At 45.5% G+C, this 21,995-nt stretch overlaps 2 protein-coding genes across 2 annotated transcripts in view; one reads left to right on the top strand and one right to left on the bottom strand.

The window, feature by feature from the left end:
* Positions 1 to 21,995, bottom strand: part of abca4b (ATP-binding cassette, sub-family A (ABC1), member 4b) — a gene marked incomplete at both ends in the record, with an annotated part of 98,007 nt that overhangs the window by 12,166 nt on the left and 63,846 nt on the right. The window contains 13 exons of the mRNA XM_083782637.1: positions 366 to 428; positions 1,980 to 2,109; positions 9,013 to 9,142; positions 10,217 to 10,340; positions 10,708 to 10,855; positions 11,067 to 11,182; positions 11,610 to 11,787; positions 12,497 to 12,666; positions 14,680 to 14,754; positions 15,130 to 15,235; positions 15,353 to 15,385; positions 21,106 to 21,387; positions 21,644 to 21,742. Coding sequence (XP_083638763.1) covers positions 366 to 428; positions 1,980 to 2,109; positions 9,013 to 9,142; positions 10,217 to 10,340; positions 10,708 to 10,855; positions 11,067 to 11,182; positions 11,610 to 11,787; positions 12,497 to 12,666; positions 14,680 to 14,754; positions 15,130 to 15,235; positions 15,353 to 15,385; positions 21,106 to 21,387; positions 21,644 to 21,742 — 1,654 coding nt within the window. The remainder of the gene's footprint in view (positions 1 to 365; positions 429 to 1,979; positions 2,110 to 9,012; positions 9,143 to 10,216; positions 10,341 to 10,707; positions 10,856 to 11,066; positions 11,183 to 11,609; positions 11,788 to 12,496; positions 12,667 to 14,679; positions 14,755 to 15,129; positions 15,236 to 15,352; positions 15,386 to 21,105; positions 21,388 to 21,643; positions 21,743 to 21,995) is intronic.
* LOC310870037 (aspartate--tRNA ligase, cytoplasmic-like) lies at positions 18,357 to 19,565 on the top strand (the record flags this gene model as incomplete). Its single annotated transcript, XM_083781058.1, has 1 exon — positions 18,357 to 19,565. The coding sequence occupies one exon, from the start codon at positions 18,357 to 18,359 to the stop codon at positions 19,563 to 19,565; it is 1,209 nt and encodes a 402-aa protein (XP_083637184.1).

Here is a 21,995-nt window from a genome sequence, read left to right as displayed (position 1 = left end):
ACAACTCATACAGTACAGCTTCATTACTTACAGTCAGTGTATCTGTGAAACAGTGTAAAATCCTCACTGTTCATTTATCCATTGTGTAACTCTGAGAGGGTGCAAATGGAATGGAATGTGCTTACATTTTGCACCCTCTCAGAGTTGAATAAAAACAATAACGTTCTGCATCTGCTCTTGAACTCTTGGTGCATACAGTATATTGATTGTCAGTGTGGGTGGACACGGACGGACAGCTCTCTAATATCACACTCCACCGAATGAGCTCACAACACTACTCGGCGGAAATATGCAAATGTTAAGCATCAAATAAACTCCTATTTGCATGTGACTGAATGGGGAGTGGTGGATTAGTCAGTGTTTACCTCTCCGGCTGGGACTCCCACACAAATCCGGTCCACCGCTGCCCTCTTCCTGCCCATGTACGTCTGTGCAGAGGAGAGGAGAGGCATCAAAACAAGAAACTTTACTTGCACAGTCCTCTCAGTCTCAACAAACAAAGTGCTTGGCCATCTGAAAAACTATAATAACAGTAACTGTACTATACCCGTAATTGTAATATACGGTAATTAATATAAGTAATATAATTCTAATAAAATTGTAGGGAAGGAGTTAAAACAGAAAAGAATAGAACAGGTAAATAACAATGTGATCTATGTGGTGTGTACACAGCACTGGTTCCCAAAGTGAGGTCTGGGAACCCCCCCTCCTGGAGGAGGGTCCGGGGTCCCCAAGCAAAATGGTTCAAACACCTAATCTCCATTTATTTTTTCCGGCTATTAGCAAATAAGCAATGCGTAGATTGGGTACTTGTCTTAAGCAGGTCCCTGGCACAAGTGTGGGTATGTGGCCAAATCCACATTTCTTTATTCATACAGTAATCCAATTTTGGGGGTACTGTACTCAGAGTGTACTGTGCATAGACTTTAGATTTTATTGTCCCACAATGGGAACTTCCTTTCCACAGCACCTGTCCAACAACAGCAATGCATCCAACCAACACACAGTAACAGCGATACAAAATGACAGGCAGCAGTACACACTCAGCGACGCCTGTAATTTAAGGCGGATATGGTGCAGGTATCAGGCCTGGAGCAGGGCATTAAGTGGGGCAAGGTGGTGATTGAGTGGGTGTGTGATGTGCCGTGCTACTGAAATTGCAACGCTTGCAATGGCTTTGTTGTTTGGTGCCGTGGGGTTGTGGGAAGACCAATTATCCTGGCAGCAGTGTTGGTTACAACTGTAAGAGGATATGTGGAGCAATATAGAGTTATTTGCGCTTGATGATGATGACTGATAGCCTTTGGTGACTTTGGATGTGGTCAATAGGTATTTCAAGTTGTCGATTATTCAATCCGTTATTGACGATTATTTGCTTTGTCTTGCAGAATGTGAAGATGGTTATCCTCACACCACTGGGTGAAGTGTAATTCACCCGTGTTGTGATAATAATTTGTACAAATATCTTTCAGAGGTCAGTTAAAAATATAGGACACGGATTCTGCTAGCCTGGTATGGCCGGAATGATAACATCTTTTTTTTGCAATGGCAGATTTGTCTGGTTTCCTTGATTCTCCAACCAGAGTTCCCAGGTCCAAATTCAATTAGGGAGGCAAACAAGTAAAGATCCTTCAGAATCATGCAGCTTTATTGTCATCAGTTTTACAGGTAAAAGAAAGTAGGTGAAACATTTTGTGCATAGTTCCCATCGTGTCATTTTTTTTCCACCAGTGCTTTTACCACCAAAAGTACAGGTAAAGGGTTTTCTTCTGTGTGGGTCTTAGATTCCACTGTTTTATTTGTCGCTCGAGATTAAGAGCGTCTGCTAAATGCCTACATTTTTACTTTACAAGCTTTTGCTACAAACTGTACAACTGAAAGGTCTTTAAGCTTTTTCCACAAAGACTGCAAGTAAAGGTACATGCTACACAGCACCATTCAGGTAACATGCGATTAGCAACAGAAAATGGTGTTACTACCTTGGAGAGGTCTTTGATCATTAGGATATCCGAGTTGTCCTCTTCCTCTTCCTCCTTGTAGATCCTCTCCCTCTCTGCTTTCACGTCATCGTCTTCATCTTCTATGTCACCTCCAGGGGCGTTTGAGAACCTGAAAGATAGCCCACATACAGTACTCTGATGAATGCATACATGCAGTGTAAAGATAGCCCACATACAGTACTCTGATCAATGCATACATGCAGTGAAAGATAGCCCACATACAGTACTCTGATGAATGCATACATGCAGTGAAAGATAGCCCACATACAGTACTCTGATGAATGCATACATGCAGTGCCAGCTGACACACTACAGCAGTGATTAAAATAGGGTGCATTTTGCATCCAAAAACGCAGTTTATAGTTAAGGGACGGAATAAAACAACGGCCTCTGCATCCACGGGATGCACTACTGTACTACTGTACTGTTTTTCATTGTCTCCACCAGCCGAAGGCATGGGGAGAGTATGTTTTGCACTCCGTCCGTCCGTCCGTGTGTCCGTGTGTCCGTGTGTCCGTCCGTCCGTGACCAGCTAATCTCAGCCACCGTTAACCCGGTCGATGCCAAATTTTGCACACACACTCCCTGGATGCCAACCATGAACCTCTGCCCCAAACTTTCCAGAACGGCCTGTTATAGCGCCACCAGGAGGCCGCTTTGTGCAAAACAAGTTTTTTCACAGTACACCTACAGATTTTGTCCAAACATCACGCAAATTAGTACACAGTCTCTCTAGAGCCATTCAACGAAACGGGTCTTTCAGATTTCTCAGACTCCATCCTGATTGGTTAAGATTGGCTTCCAAAGTTCACAGGAGTGCTCAGTTTCAAACAAAATGCTGCAAATCATGAACACATCGCGTGATTTCCCTGAAATTGTGCACGCACATTCCCACTAGGCCGAGGACGAAATGCCACATGAACAATTTCAACTCAGCCTCAAGGTGGCGCTATAACTGGCCCAAAAGTGTTTTTACCTCTAACTGCACAGATCTGTGGATAACCTGGTGGAGACCTGTGCCCGGAAGGGCACTTTTTCTAGTTTATTTTGCTAGCTTTAGTAATAATCATTTATTCTCCTGTTTTCTACATGAATATAAGCACATTGGGTAACCATGAAATATGACTCTTACATTGAAGTGGGACTCATAAATTGTCCCTGAGACCATCCTGCATCCCGGGACTGATTACATGGAAAACCTATTTACATCACTGCTAGAGTGCATATACAGATTGAAAGTACTTTGATTGATTGATTGATTGATTGATTGAGTACTTTCTACTTTTTGTACTTTAAGTACACTTTTATGCCAATACTTTTGTACATTCACTCAGGTAAATTTAGAATTCCTGACTTTTACTTAGTATTAGTATTTCTACATTGCAGTATTGATACTTTTACTTAAGCAAAGTTTTAGTTGTTAACGTTAGTTCAACTTAGAGCTGTAATGCTCCATCATCCGTCTGCTCCAATCAGATCTGCGTTACCTTGTCCGCACCCCTTTATAAACGGTCCTCACTTCCCTTCGCTCATCTGTGCTTCCGTTCAGGTAGCACACAGACACGTTCGAGAGCTCACAGCTCACCTTCTTCATTCGTCATTTCCATCCAAGTTCAAGAGTCAACAAACTCCTCCACGGCCGCAGCTTTCATCCCAGGACACACCGTCGGGTGTTTCGCCAGCGTCCCAGGCCCTGCATGCCTCCATCAGATACAGTATCATTCTAATTGCTCGTCACTGCTATTTATCCACCTGAATGGTTCAACCTTCAAAACAAACGTAACTGCTAACAGCCTAATTTCGATTCCGTTCCGATGCTGCCTCCGCACTAGCCACTTTTTACCCTGCTTGCTTGCTGCTGCTCAGTGCTTTGTATGTCGTGCGTTGCCGTTACAAGGCTGCTTATGCTGTATAGTGTATACTGCTGCTAATGCCTCATGCCACCAGTCTCGCACTGCTTCAGGTGGCGTCTGGGCGATCATGCATTAAACGTTGCTTTCACGGCAGTAAGCTACTGGTCATCCTGTGAACGTAGCATAGATCAGGCTGCAGGTCTAAAATCATACACGGCGTTTTAGTTCGTCCACAGTGTAGAGTGGCGACACGCTTTGTCTAGTTCCAAACTTTTCGTTCCTTGGCGGAACTTTCCCCCGAGATAGAACGAGCACTTCCGCATTCCATTGTTGCCACGAGAGTCAACACTAGTGTAGGCTCGAGGATCGTTTGCTTTTGCCTGAAGGCTGGCGTGCTTTGATGACGCAGTGTTGTGATGCGCCAGTGTTGGCTGTGATGAGCTGTTGGATGGAATAATAATAAACGGAGCGACCGGTGGCGTTCCAATGATAAACTCCTCGTCATCTATCCTTATAAAGAGAGTCTAAAGCCTGCATTTTCTTCTAGCTGCGGCCGGCGCTACACTAGCGTCACCACTATCGTATCTTAGACTCCTAGACTACTCTGAGCATGTCCGGTGCCGTCAGGTTGCCACGTCCGCTCATTATAAGCGTCTCAGGCTTGTTTTATTTAATCACTTACCAGGTGGACGCCGTTGTTTAAACCCACGGTTCATTCGAAGCACCCTCAGTGTTACATGTTGGTAAATTATCTGACGCTGTCGGATCGTTTTCATAATGATTCAAGTTAGTTTTCGTGACTTGTTTTTGCGGACCTGGCGCTTGTCTCCTCCAACATGGCAACTCGGTGCCCCATTCATTCATGCCCTGGCAATCTACTAGTGCTCCAGATTCTTTCTTCAATCATGTGGATCGTGATGAGATGTTGAGCGTAATCGTAGGAAAAAGAAAAAGAGAGAAGAGAGAAAGGGAGAAAGAGAAAAAAGAGAAGGAGGAGGAAAAGAAACAAAGAAAAAAGAGGAGAAGAAGAGAGAAAAGAGAGGCGTGTGTCAGTGTGAACACGTTCAAATAGCTGATCTACAAGCCGTGAGCTTTACAGGTCGGAGCTCCCACTATCAGCTCAATAAGTCACATTTTGCGTGGTTTATTCCCGGGTTTTCATTCCATGTCTAACCCCCTGATCGACGTTAGACCCTCAAGAACGCTCCATTATTACATTGTCAATGAAGGGAAAATGCTTGCCATATTGTCCCTCTTTACGCCACTCTGTTCCTATCATTCACGGCATTTAATGTTCATGCCGGCACCGCTCGTTCACTTGACCTTTCACCACCTAGTTAACTTGAGCACGCGTCAGTCACGCTAACTCGACGCAGGTATAGTGCAAACACACAAATGGCTTGTCTTCAGGGCGGCCGTGTTCCATCTGGTATTCCTCTCCTTTCACAGCAAATCTCAAATCTGCTGCCGCGTTTGCACATTGTCGTACCTCGCCCATCAGATATGGGAGTTTTTCGCCACGGGTCACGTTCTCAATCTCCAGTTGTAATCCGTGGGAAGTATGTGTCTCTGATGTCTCGGTTCAACACATGGTTAGAAAGCGTAGCTCGCTTTCCACTTCATTCACGCGCAGTGGGCGCATAGTCTGTCTTCTCTCAGGATTCAGGTCCGCCTATGTCGACCTTCTCGATGGCGAGACCGTGCTCACCGAGCCGTACCTAATTAAGATTTTCTCTGTTACTCACCCGTCAACTGCATTGTTTCTCCCGTCAATTAAGTCTTAATATTCTACTCTCACTCCAACTGCCACGTCGGTCCGACCATACTAACTCCATGCTTGTGCCCCTCCTGTCCAGCTACCTGCTCGGCGATCATCAGGGAAACGAGCACTGTTCACGCATGCCTGGAAGGCCAGGTTCCCGGCTAGGCCTCAACACGGACCCCCACCGAGCGAACTCGTCAGCCATCCAACGCAGCCTAATCCCATCAGCAGCCACGCACTGCAGCAGCCAAACCCAGCCGGCAGCCACGCACCGCGACAGCTAAACTCAGTCGGCAGCCATGCACTGCAACAGCTAAACTCAGTCGGCAGCCACGCACTGCAACAGCTAAACTCTCTGGCAGCCATGCACTGCACCAGCTAAGCTCGACAGCCACGCACCGCAACGTCTCAACTGCGCCGTAATGTCTAAACTCATAGGTAACCACCCACTCAACGTCTCAAACCACTCACCTCAACCCATTTCCGGGCGGGAACCCCTATCGGTATCTTACCCCCTCAGGCCGGGAACCCATACAGTACGTACAGTATTCAAATGTAAAATTTCGATGCTGCTTTATAAATATTTGAAGTTTTTCAGAAACCTTAGGTCAGGATTCAGAGGCGTTTTTAGAATCCGCCTTAGGCCTAAATGGATTAAGCCATAACCTATTCACAGCCTCCGTTGCTCGGAGAGCTCAGGCCACCGTGCTACGCTCCCACTTCAGTTTTGGGGGGGAATTCCAAGCGGAATAGTTTCCCGCAGTCGGCCATATCACTATTAATAATTTCGGTTCCACGTCCACTGCGTCAGCCATAGCCCAAGAACCTATGTTCGTCAAACCTTTCCCCTCGGGTCTGCCGCGTTCGTCAAACATCACGACGCCCAGTTTTCGCTCGATGCCCAGAGATCCATGGCGTCTACTAGTCCGGCACCGTGGTCAGGTACCTCTCCTCCGTGCTCCTCCCCCTCCACGTTAAGACCAGTTTCTTCCCTGCTACTGCGGAGACCGTCCTCCTCCTCGGCCGTGAATGCCGGACACTTCCGCCCCACGGAAATCCCTGGACGGGTGCTGCACCAGGATGTCTCCGTGGTACTTGACATCAACCAGGATGAGCACATCACCAACGAGCATCCGTACGGGCCATTACCAAGTATAACAGAGAAGATAGCAGTGAGGAGACTAGCTGGTCACTGCCACCGCCATCGAGAACTCCCGGCCAAGGCCGCACCGCGGGAACCAACGCTGGGCGTCGATCGAGAGGACGTCCCACACCTTCCTAGGCAGACGCACTAAAGAAAGATACCGGTGCGGAAGCACAAAGGAGCTGGCCAGATGTACGAAGGACCGAGATGACCGGAGTCGTCGTTGGAGGGCTCGTCTGAGGTCGTCGTAGAGAGTTCGCCTCCCATCTCCGCTCGCTGCTCCTAAGATGTGGTCTCCCTCCTGACCGCTATACTCCAGCCACTCCCTGAGAATCGGAGCCGCCACCACCGCTGCTGCCAGCGGCGTCTCCGTCCTGATCCTGCAAGCCTCGGGCCACTGGTCGTCCTCCGCCTTCTCCTCCTACGTCAGACCTTCCTCCGCCTCCGTGCTCGATGCCCAGAAGTCCATGGTGTCTTCCAGCGCGGTACCTACATTGACTGGTGGATGTGTCGGGTGGCGGGTACCTCCTCCTCTGCCCACTTCTAAACATGTTCTCCCTCTCCAGGACGCCCACTCACTTCCTCCAAAACGACGGTCGACCCGTCCTCCGGCCACGCAGGCCTCCTCCGTCGGGAGTCTCCCTGTCCCGCCAGGCGAATCAAATTCTCACTCACTGCCCTCTGTCGAGAGGACGCCTGCTAATCAAATTCTCACTCACTGCCCTCTGTCGAGAGGACGCCTGCTAAACAATCATTCCATTCACATTTCATTCATGCCATGCTAACCAACCTTACTCTCATCCCAAACAGACTCCGCCGGCAAACGATTTCCGGCCAACCATCCAGAGGCTCGCTAACCATCGGGCTGTTCGCCTACCAACCATACCTACTAACCATTCTCCCACAAGCCCCTTCCGCAAAGGCTCCCATGTCGGCGGCACCAGCCGTCGTGAGGCTCCAATGGCGCGGGGCCTTCCTGACTCTCCCACGGATCCCTTCTCGCTAAAGGCCCCGGCTCGTCGAGGGAATCTCTCCAACATCGTTTGTATAGTCCCTTCCAGGTAAACCTTAATTTACTCCTTCCTCCAGACGTTTGCACCATTCCTCCAGGCGCGCACTATTTAATTCCTTTTGGGGGGCAGGCTCAAGAGCCCCCCCTGCCTCCGCCAGGCAGGATCCGAACCGAGGCTCTGGTCCGTCCCCAGGGGGCCCACGCCAAAGCTCCTCCACTGTCTCCTCCTCATACTGTCATCATTCTGTTATCATTCTGTATCATACTGTCAGTCACTTCTTTGTCCATTCACTCAATCCCAGCTCCATACTGTAATCAATTCATCTGCAATAAATCTCACCTCCAACCTCCACCCTCCGTCTTAAGTGTAAGCTCGTTAAGAGTTGAAGTTTTAGTTGTTAACGTTAGTTCAACTTAGAGCTGTAATGCTCCATCATCCGTCTGCTCCAATCAGATCTGCGTTACCTTGTCCGCACCCCTTTATAAACGGTCCTCACTTCCCTTCGCTCATCTGTGCTTCCGTTCAGGTACCCGCCACCTCCCCGACGACCGCCCAGCAGCAGGCTCCACCAGGTCGGCCCCAGGGGGGCAGGCTCAAGAGCCCCCCCTGCCTCCGCCAGGCAGGATCCGAACCGAGGCTCTGGTCCGTCCCCAGGGGGCCCACGCCAAAGCTCCTCCACTGTCTCCTCCTCATACTGTCATCATTCTGTTATCATTCTGTATCATACTGTCAGTCACTTCTTTGTCCATTCACTCAATCCCAGCTCCATACTGTAATCAATTCATCTGCAATAAATCTCACCTCCAACCTCCACCCTCCGTCTTAAGTGTAAGCTCGTTAAGAGTTGAAGTGCATTTTTTTTTTTTACTTTTTCTGTCCAAAATGGAGAAGAACGGAGAGTCAATGGCTTTGAACAACCCATAGCTGTATGACTTTGTCACTTTAAAAAAACAGTAGGTAAGAAAACAGGCAAAGAGATTGTTCTACTACACAGAGCCCTAAAGTGAGGGGGACAGGTGTGCAGCTGGTTGCCTGGCAACATGAAGACAGAAGGCGCTGCAAGCTGCTCTGTTCTGTTTTGTAGACTGCAAAAAAAGAGGCTAAAGTCTGGTGTGATTGTAGGCTATTAGAATTTTCGCCTGCCTCCGGCACGCTGAATCTAAACAAATAAAAATAAAACAATTCAATGAGTGTGTTGACCAGACCATACAGGTATTTTATCAATGATCTGGGCCCTCACCACTGGTCCAGGAAGAAGCGGTACTGGATGAGAAGATTCAAGGCAAAATAGACAAAGCCCTCCACGGCCATGAAGGCCACATTCTTCCCCAGAAAGTCCCATCGGAACGGATCCATCGTTTGGTGCTCACCTGGACACACACAAATATGTTGGCTGTAAAATATGCTGCCCACAACTTGGTGATTATTGAACGTGATTATTTCTCAGAAAGAAAAAAAATGCTACACCATTTATGCGGCTGGATACTGAGGAGACTCATTTTCTGCATTGTGTACTGTGTACACCAATACAAGGTTGGAGCATGAACTTAATGGACACTTTTCATGACAGCCTAGACAGCGGCATCATAACTGCGGTGTCAACTTAAGCGGCAATAATGAGAGCGCAACTACAGGGCTCTTCGTGCAATTCTTCTATACTGACATAGTTATAGTTATGTAATGTTACTTTCCTTCACAAGTGTTACCAATGAGACAAATTAAGTCCATTTAGTGCAGCCTTTCCAGTGAGCAATAGCACGATCCTGACTATTTGACCTTAATGGAACACAACCTTAAATGAATATCATTGACACCTAAAAATATCTATTTAAGTCAATATGGCATGATATAGAAGGTCTATTGCAATTTATGAGTTAATGTCCAACACAAATACACTTTCCATCCATTTTTGAGAAAGAAAACCCACCGAAATGTAACATTCAATATCTCTTAAAAACTTTCAGTGGGTATAACTGTTACAAACCACTACTTATTATTCATTTATTCTTTCACTATCCTTTTCCTGAGCTACCTTGTTGCTCCCTGCACTTATACAGTATACACTATAGCCCACATTCTTGGAATAATAATCACAGTAGACACCAGTATAAGTTATACTGGTGTCTACTGTGATTATTATTCCAAGAATGTGGGCTATAGTGCTGTTGAACCATGATTACAACTCAGATTCTTGTGCATTTGTTTGTAATGAAAGTTTCTGATTCAGATTAAAACTCAGCTGTGTCATTAATTACCGCGGATTATAGCTACATCAACACAGTTGATGAATGAACAATTAGAATTCCATACATTATAATTCATTTTAGAAAATAAAAGGGCAACCAAGCTCAAGATAAAGGATTGGGTGTTTTATATTTTTTCCCCCAGCCAGGAATAGTTATGGTAATGATGCAATGAAGTGTAAGTATCCCGACAGCGCTTACCGAACCTTGCGTAGACATCGGTGACAGCCTGGTTCATAGCCAGGTCTATGAGACCTCGCCCCAGGCAGAAGTGAGGGAAGACCAGGAGGCCTCTCTTCAACCACTTATTAAACACCAGCAAAGGCTGCTCAGTGACACACACACACACACACACACACACACACACACACACACACACACACACACACACACACACACACACACACACACACACACACACACACACACACACACACACACACACACACACACACACACACACACACACACACACACACACACACACACACACACACACACACACACACACACACACAATGATTGCAGACGGTTAAAACATTCATACCTGTAGATTTCGGGTTTCACTCCAGGGTTTTTAAAGCTGCACAAAATGTAATGGTGACGATTTACCCAACTTTACTCTGGGAAAGTATCCATATTGTTGTTCTGCAAATGCCTCAGAGGTGTTTCCACTGTCTCTTGAGTCTTACCTGGTTGTTTTCAAACAGCTCCAGGATGAAGGTGAGAGCACTGCTGTTGATGCCTATGAACAGGTTGATGCAGGACAGAGAGACGTATGCCGTGCTGGGGATGTCGAACATGTAGGACATGGGATACATCATGGGTGTCACTGACCACCTGTCCACAGGCAGGAGAAACAGTGGCCAGGTCAACCAAAACTCAACTGAACAGAAAAAATAGCATTTCACAACAGAAGATATTCTAGCGTTGTCCCCATAGTTATCATGTGCTACACTGCAAAACCCTCCGTGTAACACTGAGAGTTTAAAAACATTATTCTAATGAAATAAGAGCCAAGAGGAGTAAAACAGTAGTTTTTCAATCTTACCCGTACAATAAGAGCAGTGCTATCAGGGCAGGCAGGTTGGTGGGTGATGTATAACACTTTTTGTCGAAAGCTACAAAAATACCCACCACCATGGCAGCGCTGAGAGAGTAGTTAATCTATGGGAGAAGGTCAACAGTTAAACATTTAATTCATTGTACCGTACATTATTAACTGAGCCATGAAATGAAAATGAAAGAGCTTAAAGTCTGGAATCTTATTTGCATTTATTAGTACTGTATATAGTACATTCACATAGTTATGTTCTTGAAAGGTCTGATGTAATTGTGAATTCGCCCACAGAACTCTCTTAAAACTATAATACTCAAATATTCTGACGTGAATTCTCTTCAGAATTAGTTTTAATTAAAATTATTAAAGCACAGTATGTGATATTCCATGTCAAAACAAAATAGGATAAATAACCCGTTAAATTAAAAGTCAGTATGAAGCAATTAAAATGTACATTCTTCTGACCTCCAGAAGAATGTACTACATTTCAATGATTTGATTGAACTGATCGTGCAGCCTGCTTAATTATCTTACCATGTCCCAGAAGAAGTTGGCCACCCAGTACACCAGGGGACTGACCCCGCTGACGAATTGCAGATGTTTGGCTTTGGTCACTCTCTCCTGGATGAGGTAGAGGACGAAGCTGGCTGGGATGAAGGACATGGCGAAGATGACACAGATGGCCACCACTGCATCCACCGAGGTCTTCAGACTATGGGAGAGAGAGGAACAGTTAGTTTGAGACAGAAAAAGGAGTACAAATAATTATAACTTTTTACACTGTATACTAGATAGCAAAAGGCAACAAAGAGGGAGCCAGCAGAAATTTGGGGTAAATATATTTACGTATTGTATTGCAGGTTAGCAATATGTGCCATTCATTCTGCTAATTAATGCCTGATTTTATACTTGGTTGCGCACTGCGTCATGTATCGAAAAGAGACAATCTACAGGCTCACAAATCATTGTAGTGTAACGCACCAGCTCTTTTCTGAACACGCAAGGAACACGCAAGCTCAGAGGATTAGTGTTAGTTCTAGAAATGAGCTTGTGAGAGCTCATGTTTGATGTGTTCTGACCTACTACACTATACAGGTATATAGGCTGAGAAAATATAGGTTGTAATTATGATATTCCCGGGACGTCTAAACGTTCAAACTTCCAAATTAAAATGTAGTAATAAGCTATTCTATGAATAGAAAACTAGCCCTTGAAATGTCCACATTTTCCAATATGAGGGGACTGTAGGGAAAGAGCCCTGCAGCAATTTCAGGTGAGATTTCATAAAATAGAAAATAACTGTAAAAAGCAAGCCAGTGTGTTTTTCTATGCAGAACAGAACCCTGACACCAGTGAAATGTTAACTCTGAATGCTCTCTCTCTGGGATATATTACCATTCCAAAAAGCACAAAGCACTCACACTGTGACCTCTGAGAGCTGCTCTTTGGTGAGATTGAGCGGGTGGTTGATGGCGGTGATGCCGTACTCCACAGGGTTGGCGCTGCGGGGCAGGAAGGCCCGCAGGATGGCATTGTTGGCCACGTTCATGAATGCCACCATGGCGTGCCAGCCTTTGTTATTGTACCACACCTGCAGAGAAAGCGGAGCATGCAGGTTCATGCAAATAGGAGTTGGCACACTTTTAACCTTGCTGAGGGAAAGTGAGCCGCAATGCACTATTTCTTTTGGTATGAACTATGAATGTGAGGAATTCTCACATGCAGACAGTACGTTAACTTGGAGTGGCCCAACCTGACTTAAACAGACGTTGGAAGAAACTGCAGTCACTCAATGTTAATAGTATTTGTAGTATAGACAACAGTTGTACAATTTGAAATTTGGACCCTATGTCCAGAAAAATTATGTAGTCTGTGTGTTTAACTAGGGTTTGACTGGATTGCTGAATTCATACAATACCAATAATGCTTTACTACACTTCCCCTCCTTGTGGAGGTGGGGGAGGCTGCATGGAACTGTGACTTTGTAGTCCAGGAAGGAATTGAGACCACATTTTCATGACAGGTTTTGGTCATGAACCAAAATATCTAAAAATCCATATTACCCACATATGGTATGGCAGTGGTAGCCATACTTTTAGCTACAGTCCAGGCCCAAAAGATAATAGCAGATCTACAAGCTTGATGCAGTGCTCTGTGAGCTTGTAGATCTGCACATTTTTGTGATTATATTTAACATTTTGTGTCATGATGAGTACATTCATAGATCCAAAATGAAGGCATCAACCTGAATGATGATGTGATCAAGAGTGTGGTCTAGCCAACATCAACTCAGGACTCCTGAATCGCTGCCCTCCAGACTCTCCTATCTAACTAACTAGCTAGTGTTGAGCTCTACAGTGCAGCTGCCCTGCCAGCCTCATCTTTATCTTTTTGACTTTGGCTATTGTCCCCTAGAAGACGACCACATTTCTGATGTGGTCCATCCAGGGCCATTTTCTGTTGTACTGTGAGGGTTCATGACTCTCAGCCACATAAAGCAGTACTGACTCCACAGTCCGTCTGGGCACACCTTAGCGGACAGCCGTGGACAGAAGAAGCTGTCTTTTACGTAATTTCCGAGTTTTTAGACAGCTGGTGGATGGAAAAGAAGCTCCACCTCCGTGGCTGACTGCCTCGGAGAAGAGCGTTTCCGGGAATCTGTCCGTCGCGGCAGTCAGCCGCGGAGGTGGAGCTTCTTTTCCATCCACCAGCTGTCTAAAAACTCGGAAATTACGTAAAAGACAGCTTCTTCTGTCCGCGGCTGTCCGCTAAAGTGTGCCCAGACGGACTGTATGAATTAACCTATAACTAAGCCCCTCCCCAAACTGCTATGGTCCAATCACAGCTAAGCATAACATGTGTTAGACAAACCTCTCTTTTAAACAAGAAATGTCATGCACATATTTTTCCAGTGCATATGGCAGGCCTTAATTGTTGACGGATTTGGAATAGATTTCGAAGGTCTGGTTCCAAAAATGAACCAGTCTAAAATCCATATTTATATTGGAATGAATGAGCCCGGCTGGAAAGTGTCCAAGTGGGAGTGTCTAAGTGGGACAACGACGTTAGCAGATGGAAGAGCTCACAGCACGCAAATCGTTGATCAAATCATTTAATTGAACTGGGTTTGAGTCAAAAAGTGCCAGAGGCCATAGAGAAGGGTGTGTTCGTTAAAAATCCTTGTTGTCCATTTATTTCATGTGAAGAAATGTGTTAAAAGTCAATTCCAATAGCATCACAGTGACATGTACTGCTGCAGAGAGGTGGATATTGTTCATTCATAAGTATGTATGTGTATGAAGAGAATCACAGCAGTCCACGCCAACTCATTATCCGCCAGGCGGTTCAATTTCGCTTGGATAACAAGACCGCTTCCGCCCCCCAAAACATTTTCAAAATGTATACAAATCTTTTGAAAATAGCAGATCTACAAGTTCACAATGTGTCACGAAGCAAACTAAAGTTTTCAAATAATTGTAGTGGAGTAAAAAAGTACAATATTTGCCTCTGAGATGTAGTTAAGTAGAAGTAAAAGTACAGGGAATTGAAGTAAAGTAAATGTACTTCAAATGTGTACTTGGTTACTTTCCACCACTGCCTTTACCTTTATATTGAATTCACTTTCCATGTATCTTAGAAATGGTCCAATCTCTCGCAATGCATACTTGGAATAGGGACCCTGAAAAAGAGCCGTTTAGGGGTGCAACCGTTAATCGATCGAACAGTAAATGTTTTCAAATAAATTCCAGTAATGAAATAACAGGATTAGTGATGTATCATGTAAAAAATTCTAATATATAGAATACAACAAAAAGTGAATAATGTTCTACTTTATTACCTTATTTTACTATCATTATATTGTCAATTTTAATTACATACAGATCATCAACATAAAATAATCAACAGATGAATCGATTAAAGAAGGAGATTAGCTGCAGTCCTATAATCATTATTACCTGACTTGGTGTATGCCATTCTGTTCTAGTAACACTAACAACAAAACAACTAAAGGGTTTATTCTATTCAAGGATGAAGATAATTTATGGCCACAAACCCCAGTGATGTTCAGCATCTGGCCCAGCTGACCAAACACCTCCTGGAGGTTTCTGGGCTCTACGTCCAGGATGGGGAGCTGTCCTCCCACCGACAGGCCTCCATATCTGGACAGAGAAAAGCACATGAAAGCCAACAACACAAATACTGCACTTATACATGCTCATGGCAATAATGTAATATATCCACCAGAGGGAGACATTCTCCAGTGTATTATCATTTACCTTTGTTCATTCACCCAGTATTTGCTCTTCAAACTGGAAATGAAAAGCAAAGAAATTAGTTAGCCAGATTAAATAGAATTATTAGTCAATATGACATACAAATCAACCAATCAATGCATCCAACATTATATTCTTCATTATTCAACGCCTTGAGGCGGTGTGAACTTGTAGATCTGCTATTTTCACAAAAAATATACACTTTCTGGACATACAAGATTTACACCTGACAACGACGATATAATATTTGACGTCCACATTTGAGTTCACACAATGTGACAAATAGTCGCACAGAAGATGGTCACACAGCGCCAATAACTCACACAACACAGCTCCACACCTGATCCACACAATAGCATCATTTGGATCTGTATCGTCACGTCCCGAAGGGTCAGGTCAGTGTTTCATACGCTCTCAGGATATTTTCAACGTACTTGGTTTTTGGGTCTTGTCAACTCGTCTGGCCAACCAGTGTCCCCCCTGCACTGAGCCTTTGTCTGTACCTAACAAACTACTTGAGTGTGTGGGACATCTGGTCCAGGTTTGTTTTGGCTTATTGAGCCCATTGTTGCTCATTGCGTTTAGGTTGCTAGGCTCACCTGAACTGACCTGGAGCTACATATGGAGCTCCAGCCATGCATGTGGGAAAGAAAGCTGTATTGCCCATATTGCAGTAACAGTGGACACCATCTCGCTGGTTGCATCAACTTCAAGCAACTATCCACCACTCAAAAACAGTTCTAGATCATGGAGGGATACTGGTGCTGGCACTGTGGAGGCAAACACCAATCAAAGAGGTGTGGTCTGAAGAAGAGATGTCCTAACTGTTACCTCTGTACTCCACAATCTCAATATCAGGCCTTGAAGCCAGACCAGAGACCAGAGGGTCTACCGCAAACTGAATCTGTACAGGGTGGCTGACTCCAACCCATCTGGGCTTTGCTTTCAATGGGGTGGCCGGAAGGGCCAATGTATACTGTTCAAGCCTTCTTCATATTGTACAGATTTCCCCAGGAAATCTGGGGGTAGCGGTACACTTTCATTGGGGTGGCTGGAAGGGCCCGATGTAAACTGTTCAAGCCTTCTTGATATGGTACGTGGCTGTATATTAAAGGGATAGTGTACAATTTTTTAACTTGTATGAAATACTTGCCATTAATATTGTGGTTGCAACTGTATTAATTGATTGCCCAAGTCCCGTGGTGGGAGTTCTGCTCTGGTTTTGGTGAATATTAAGTAGTTCCGGTGTTGCCGTTTGTTGAAGACACATTTTTGCTGAATTAATAGAGCTTCAGAATGATAAAGTAGCCTATCTATAGCCTATGTGAAAGTGAAAGGACCACAACAAGCCACTGGCTTTATTGCGTTGTGTGATTTACTGTAAGCATAGGCTATATAAAATAGGCTATTATGCACACTTCATCTGCCTTGCAAAAGCTAGTTACTGTATCTCTGTGCATGCCTGAATGCACAGACTGCTATGAATGACGGTAACAAAAATGCATATGTGGACTGAACTGAATATGTAAGTCAGAGAGACTACCTAATTCCTGTTATAGTGTTATTTGCAAAGCAGCGTTACTATTTTGCTGGAGGAGGAGGGGGTGATTTACACAAAAAGGAACGTGGGCTGCGGGCAGGTCAGGAATTCCCTTCACAGTCATATAATATATATAAGTTTGCGCATCCTGGCGCTTATTCACTATTTCAGGAATAAATAGCCTTGCACATTACCTTGCCATGGCCTACCTGGCCACGATGTGGCCATACACATTTCATTGATGAATTGTCTATTCTGTACTGCACTCTCTCATCCACAGCTCTGGGTTCCAGTGATCCAGCTGTGTGACACATTGTACGTATGTTTTCCCAATAAAGCCCTTTGAATTGAATTGATACACGTCATAAGTGATCGTGGAATGTACCGTCGCTTTGAAATGACATCGTAGTACATTCTGATTCTAGAGGCAAATCCACTCCACCACTCTGTCCTCGCATCAAATTCTCTCCTCCTGGCTGGGGGCAGGGCTAAGGAGGAGAATTTGGCTTTAGACCGCCCTCCCCCTATCCACAAGGAGGAGCAGTGGACCAAAGCATTATGGGAATTGTAGTCCAGGAAGGAAGTGAGCCCAGTGTCCATGACATGGCGTCATGGAACCCATGAAATATCACTTACTTTAAGTGATATTTAAAGTACTGAAATATCTAAAAACACAAATTACCCCCAGAAAAACCTCAGGAAAGTGTTTCTTGTCTCCCAAACATCATTAAAATAAGATCTGGTTGCAAAAGGGGTGAAGTGGCCCTTTAAGTAAAAAAAATCTGAACTATCCCTTTAAGGCTTTTTTCACTATCTTAAAATATGGAGATATCCGACATATCCGATCATGCTAATACAGAACTACATATATGGATATAGACGACTCATCATCATCGAGACAAGCTTCAGCCGACCCTATATAAAGACATGCAGTTCTGACTGGGACGATGACACAAGCATCCAGCAAAACATAAAGGGTTGCTGACACAGCTACAAGATCTCTGATCTCTAGGATAACCACAATAGATAACCAGTCCCATTCTTTAATGGTGTTTTGATAAACAGGAAATCTCAAGACATTTGACTGAGGAAGAAGTCCAAGGGCCAGTGATGGAGGAGCAGGCCCAGTCAAAGAAAGCCCTGAAGAAACAGCAGAAGAAAGAGGAGAAAGCCCAAAAGATGGGTGAGGAACAGGCCAAGCTGCCTTCTAACCAAAGCACACAGGACGATGACTTTGCCAAGGATAGGTATGGCGTGTCACCAATGTGCCAGTCCCTAAAAAAAGTGGAAAGAGCATTGGTGCGTATCCAGGAACTGACGGCAGGGAGAGCAGACAAGCCGCCGATGTGGGTGCGTGCCAGAATCACCACCAGCCGTGCCAAAGGGAAGCAGTGTTTCTTGGTCCTGCGTCAGCAGGGATTCAGCGTGCAGGCACTGGTCGCCGTGGGAGAGCGTGTCAGCAAGCACATGGTCAGGTTTGCCGCTGACATCACCAAAGAGAGTATCGTGGACGTGGAGGCAGTTTTGAGAAAGGTGGACCCGCCGGTGAAGAGCTGCAGCCAGCAGGACGTGGAGATGCACATCGAGAGGTTGTTCGTCATCAGCCAGGCTGAGCTGCGCCTGCCCCTGCAGCTGGACGATGCTGTGAGACCGGAGGGAGCGGAGGGGGACGAGAATCGCAAAGCCACCGTCACTCAGGACACCAGGCTGGACAACAGGGTGATCGACCTCAGGACGACAACCAGCCAGGCCATCTTCCGCCTGCAGTCAGGAGTGTGCAAACTCTTCAGAGAGATCCTCAACAACAAGGGCTTTGTGGAGATCCAGACTCCCAAATTAACCCCAGCTGCCAGTGAAGGCGGGGCAACCTCGTTCCCTGTGTCGTACTTCAATACCACTGCCTACCTGGCCCAGTCTCCCCAGTTCTACAAGCAGATGGGCATCTGCGGTGACTTCGACAAGGTCTTCTGCGTGGGACCAGTTTTCAGGGCAGAGAATTCCAACACCCACCGTCACCTGACAGAATTCGTGGGCCTGGATATCGAGATGGCCTTCAACTACCACTACCACGAGGTCATCGACTCCATCTATGACACCATGGTCCAGATTTTCAAGGGCCTCCGAGCCAACTTCCAGTCAGAAATCCAGACGGTAAACAAGCAGTTTCCCAGCGAACCGTTCGAGTTCTGGGAAGTCCCGCTGATGCTGAACTACACGGATGCCCTGGTCATGCTCCGTCAGGCCGGTGTGAAGATAGAAGACGAGGAAGACCTAAGCACTCCTAATGAAAAGCTGCTCGGTCGCCTTGTCAAGGATCTGTATAGCACTGACTTCTTTGTGCTAGACAAGTACCCCCGGGCTGTGAGACCTTTCTACACAATGCCTGACCCCAAATACCACAAATACTCCAACTCATTTGACATGTTCATGCGGGGAGAGGAGATTCTTTCCGGATCGCAGAGAATCCACGACGCTCAGTTGCTGACTCGTAGTGCGGAGCATCACAAGATTGATCTTGAGAAAATCAAGAGCTACATTGATTCCTTCCGCTACGGCACGCATCCACATGGCGGTGGTGGCATCGGCCTGGAAAGAGTATGCATGTTGTACCTTGGCCTCCACAACGTCCGCCAGACCTCCATGTTCCCCCGTGACCCCAAGCGTCTGACCCCTTGAACACTCGGGTGGCACAGTGGTAAAGTAGCTGCCCACCACCACGGAGTCCGAGGATTTGTGTCTGTACGAACTTAATTGGCCCATGTTCGGGGAGAGAAGCCGGACAGGAAGGGTGATAATTGATAATTGCACATAATCCTACGGGCTGGGGCAGCACCTATATCAAACGGAAGTAATAGGACGTATATAGGCTCTATATGTGCTCCCAGTGGGGGCTCCTCACTGGCAGGTAACTCTGTAACTCAGTAGGTCAGTAGGATACATACAACAGCAGTGACAATACAGAAATGTGTGTGGGGAGGAGAGTGTAATGAGCTGACGTCTGACACTCAGGACTAGTCAACAATGAATGATCTTTATTCCGCGTTCTTCCTCCAAGTATCCAGCAGTGTATTCTCATAGACAACAGTGCCACCTAGTGGCCTGGAATACCTAAGCATATCATTACATCTCTCTTTTTCGTATAGAAGGAACTGAACAATTATAGCATAACGGGGCATGCTGAACACTTTTCAAAAGGAGAGAATAATATTAATGTTCATAATTATAGAATATATATCGAGCCCTGTAATGAGCTGACGTCTGACACTCAGGACTAGTCAACAATGAATGATCTTTATTCCGCGTTCTTCCTAAGCATATCATTACAGAGAGGAACTAGTTGGCATAATAACTAAATTATAAACTTGTGTGAAGTGAGCAGTGCACCAACTATTGCATGACGTCATGCCTGGGGGAATAGACATTGTTGAGGGGCGCTAGCCCCTCCTATATACATATTTTTGTCCTCGTGTTACATTTGCCATTGACAATGAAAGGAGAATTTATGCCATATGTAGACGAGCAAATCTGCTATTTTGTCCTAACACAAACATTAAATGCCATTGACAATGATGAATGGAGAATTTACGTCATATGTGGACGAGCAAATCAGCTTTTCTAAACACACAGTGTTTTAATTCAGCTCGGGCTTATATCACATAAATTGAGTTGTCATCTTACATGATCATGGTGTAAACATGAGTTTTTTTAAACATTGCATCATCATGGTTAAAAGATAATAACATAAGTTGACAAATTAATTAATGTAGAAGAAGTATATAAATTTTTTATTGGATGTGTACGACGACAAGAGTGCCCCTCACTTCACACGGGTGTGATCTTTTTCATGGGGTGGTAGACAAACACAAATTGTGGCAACATTTTAAATCCTCCACGGCTTGTGCTTATAACCTCACCTACGTACGACTGCGAATTAAACCTAAATATATTACTCTATGGACTAGACTGTGACGGAGGCCCGCCGTCTCAAGCAAACTTGAGCCACATGGACACCACCGAGCGAGATAAAGTGAGCGAGTTGCCGTGTCGAGCGTTGCCCATATATGATTTTTAATGCCACTTTGAGGCCTGAAAGTGTCCATGTCACAAACAAACAACAAAAAAGGTGGGAGTCACAAACACACTGAAACATGCCAAGTATGCGCGGGGTATTTCCGGTTACCAGTTCCTGTATCATTCTATGCTTTCTACTTCCTACCTGGCCCTGATGAGGCTGGGGTAGGTTTTCACCAGGTAGTCTGAGATGTTCCTGTCCGTCAGATCCAGCATGACGTCTCCCGTGGCTTCCACCCGCTGGCGAGGGGGAAGTCCCCCGGCTCCCATTGGACAGACGGGCATCATTGTCAGCTTCTCATTGGTGCTGCACAGGCAGGAAGGGGAGGGGTTTTGCGGATGCAACTCTGGGCTCCGCATGATGTTGCCGAACACGAAAGAGACATCCGGGTACTCCCACTCCTGGGTGCTGTTGCCACAGGGCATTCTGGGAAAGGGGGTTTTCATGCAGGGGTTGGCTCTCAGCATGTACATGCAGAATACACACTTTCACTAGTTCCAATTGGCGTGGTGCAATGGGGTGTGTATCTATCTATGCATTTATGTATGTATGTATGTATGTACATGACTACTGTAAATATGAATGGACCCGGCCTTATGGGTCTGTAACCCTGACTGGGTAGTACTGTAGGTACAAATGGTGTCTGTAAATTATTTTAGGTGAACAAACAAACTGAACTCACCCCAGAGGCTCTCCCTGCATGCAGCGTGTGCCCAGACCTGGCCTGTTGAGCATGCGCTCTGTGAAACGTTTCATGGTAATGTCAAAGGGCCGCTCGTTACTGCATGGAGAGAACAGATTGAACAAACTCTGCATTGATTTATGTTTAACAGAATGCCTAAATTAATGTAGTCACTCTGGGTTAATCCATTGTGTGTGCCAGGTGTGAATTCATTCATAATTCATATGTGAAATAATACAAATGTGAAGTGAGTCTAATTCATAATGTAATACTATTTCCACAATATGTCGCGCAAGTGTGCCGCTCTTCAGTTTCTTTCATTTGTGATGCGGTTTGCGGTTTCTAATCTATG

The sequence above is a fragment of the Protomyctophum parallelum genome (assembly GCF_964188405.1).
Source record: "Protomyctophum parallelum genome assembly, chromosome: 14".
Classification (NCBI taxonomy): domain Eukaryota; kingdom Metazoa; phylum Chordata; class Actinopteri; order Myctophiformes; family Myctophidae; genus Protomyctophum; species Protomyctophum parallelum.
Note: the sequence above shows the minus strand (reverse complement) of the source record. Positions and strands in the feature narration are given on the sequence as shown.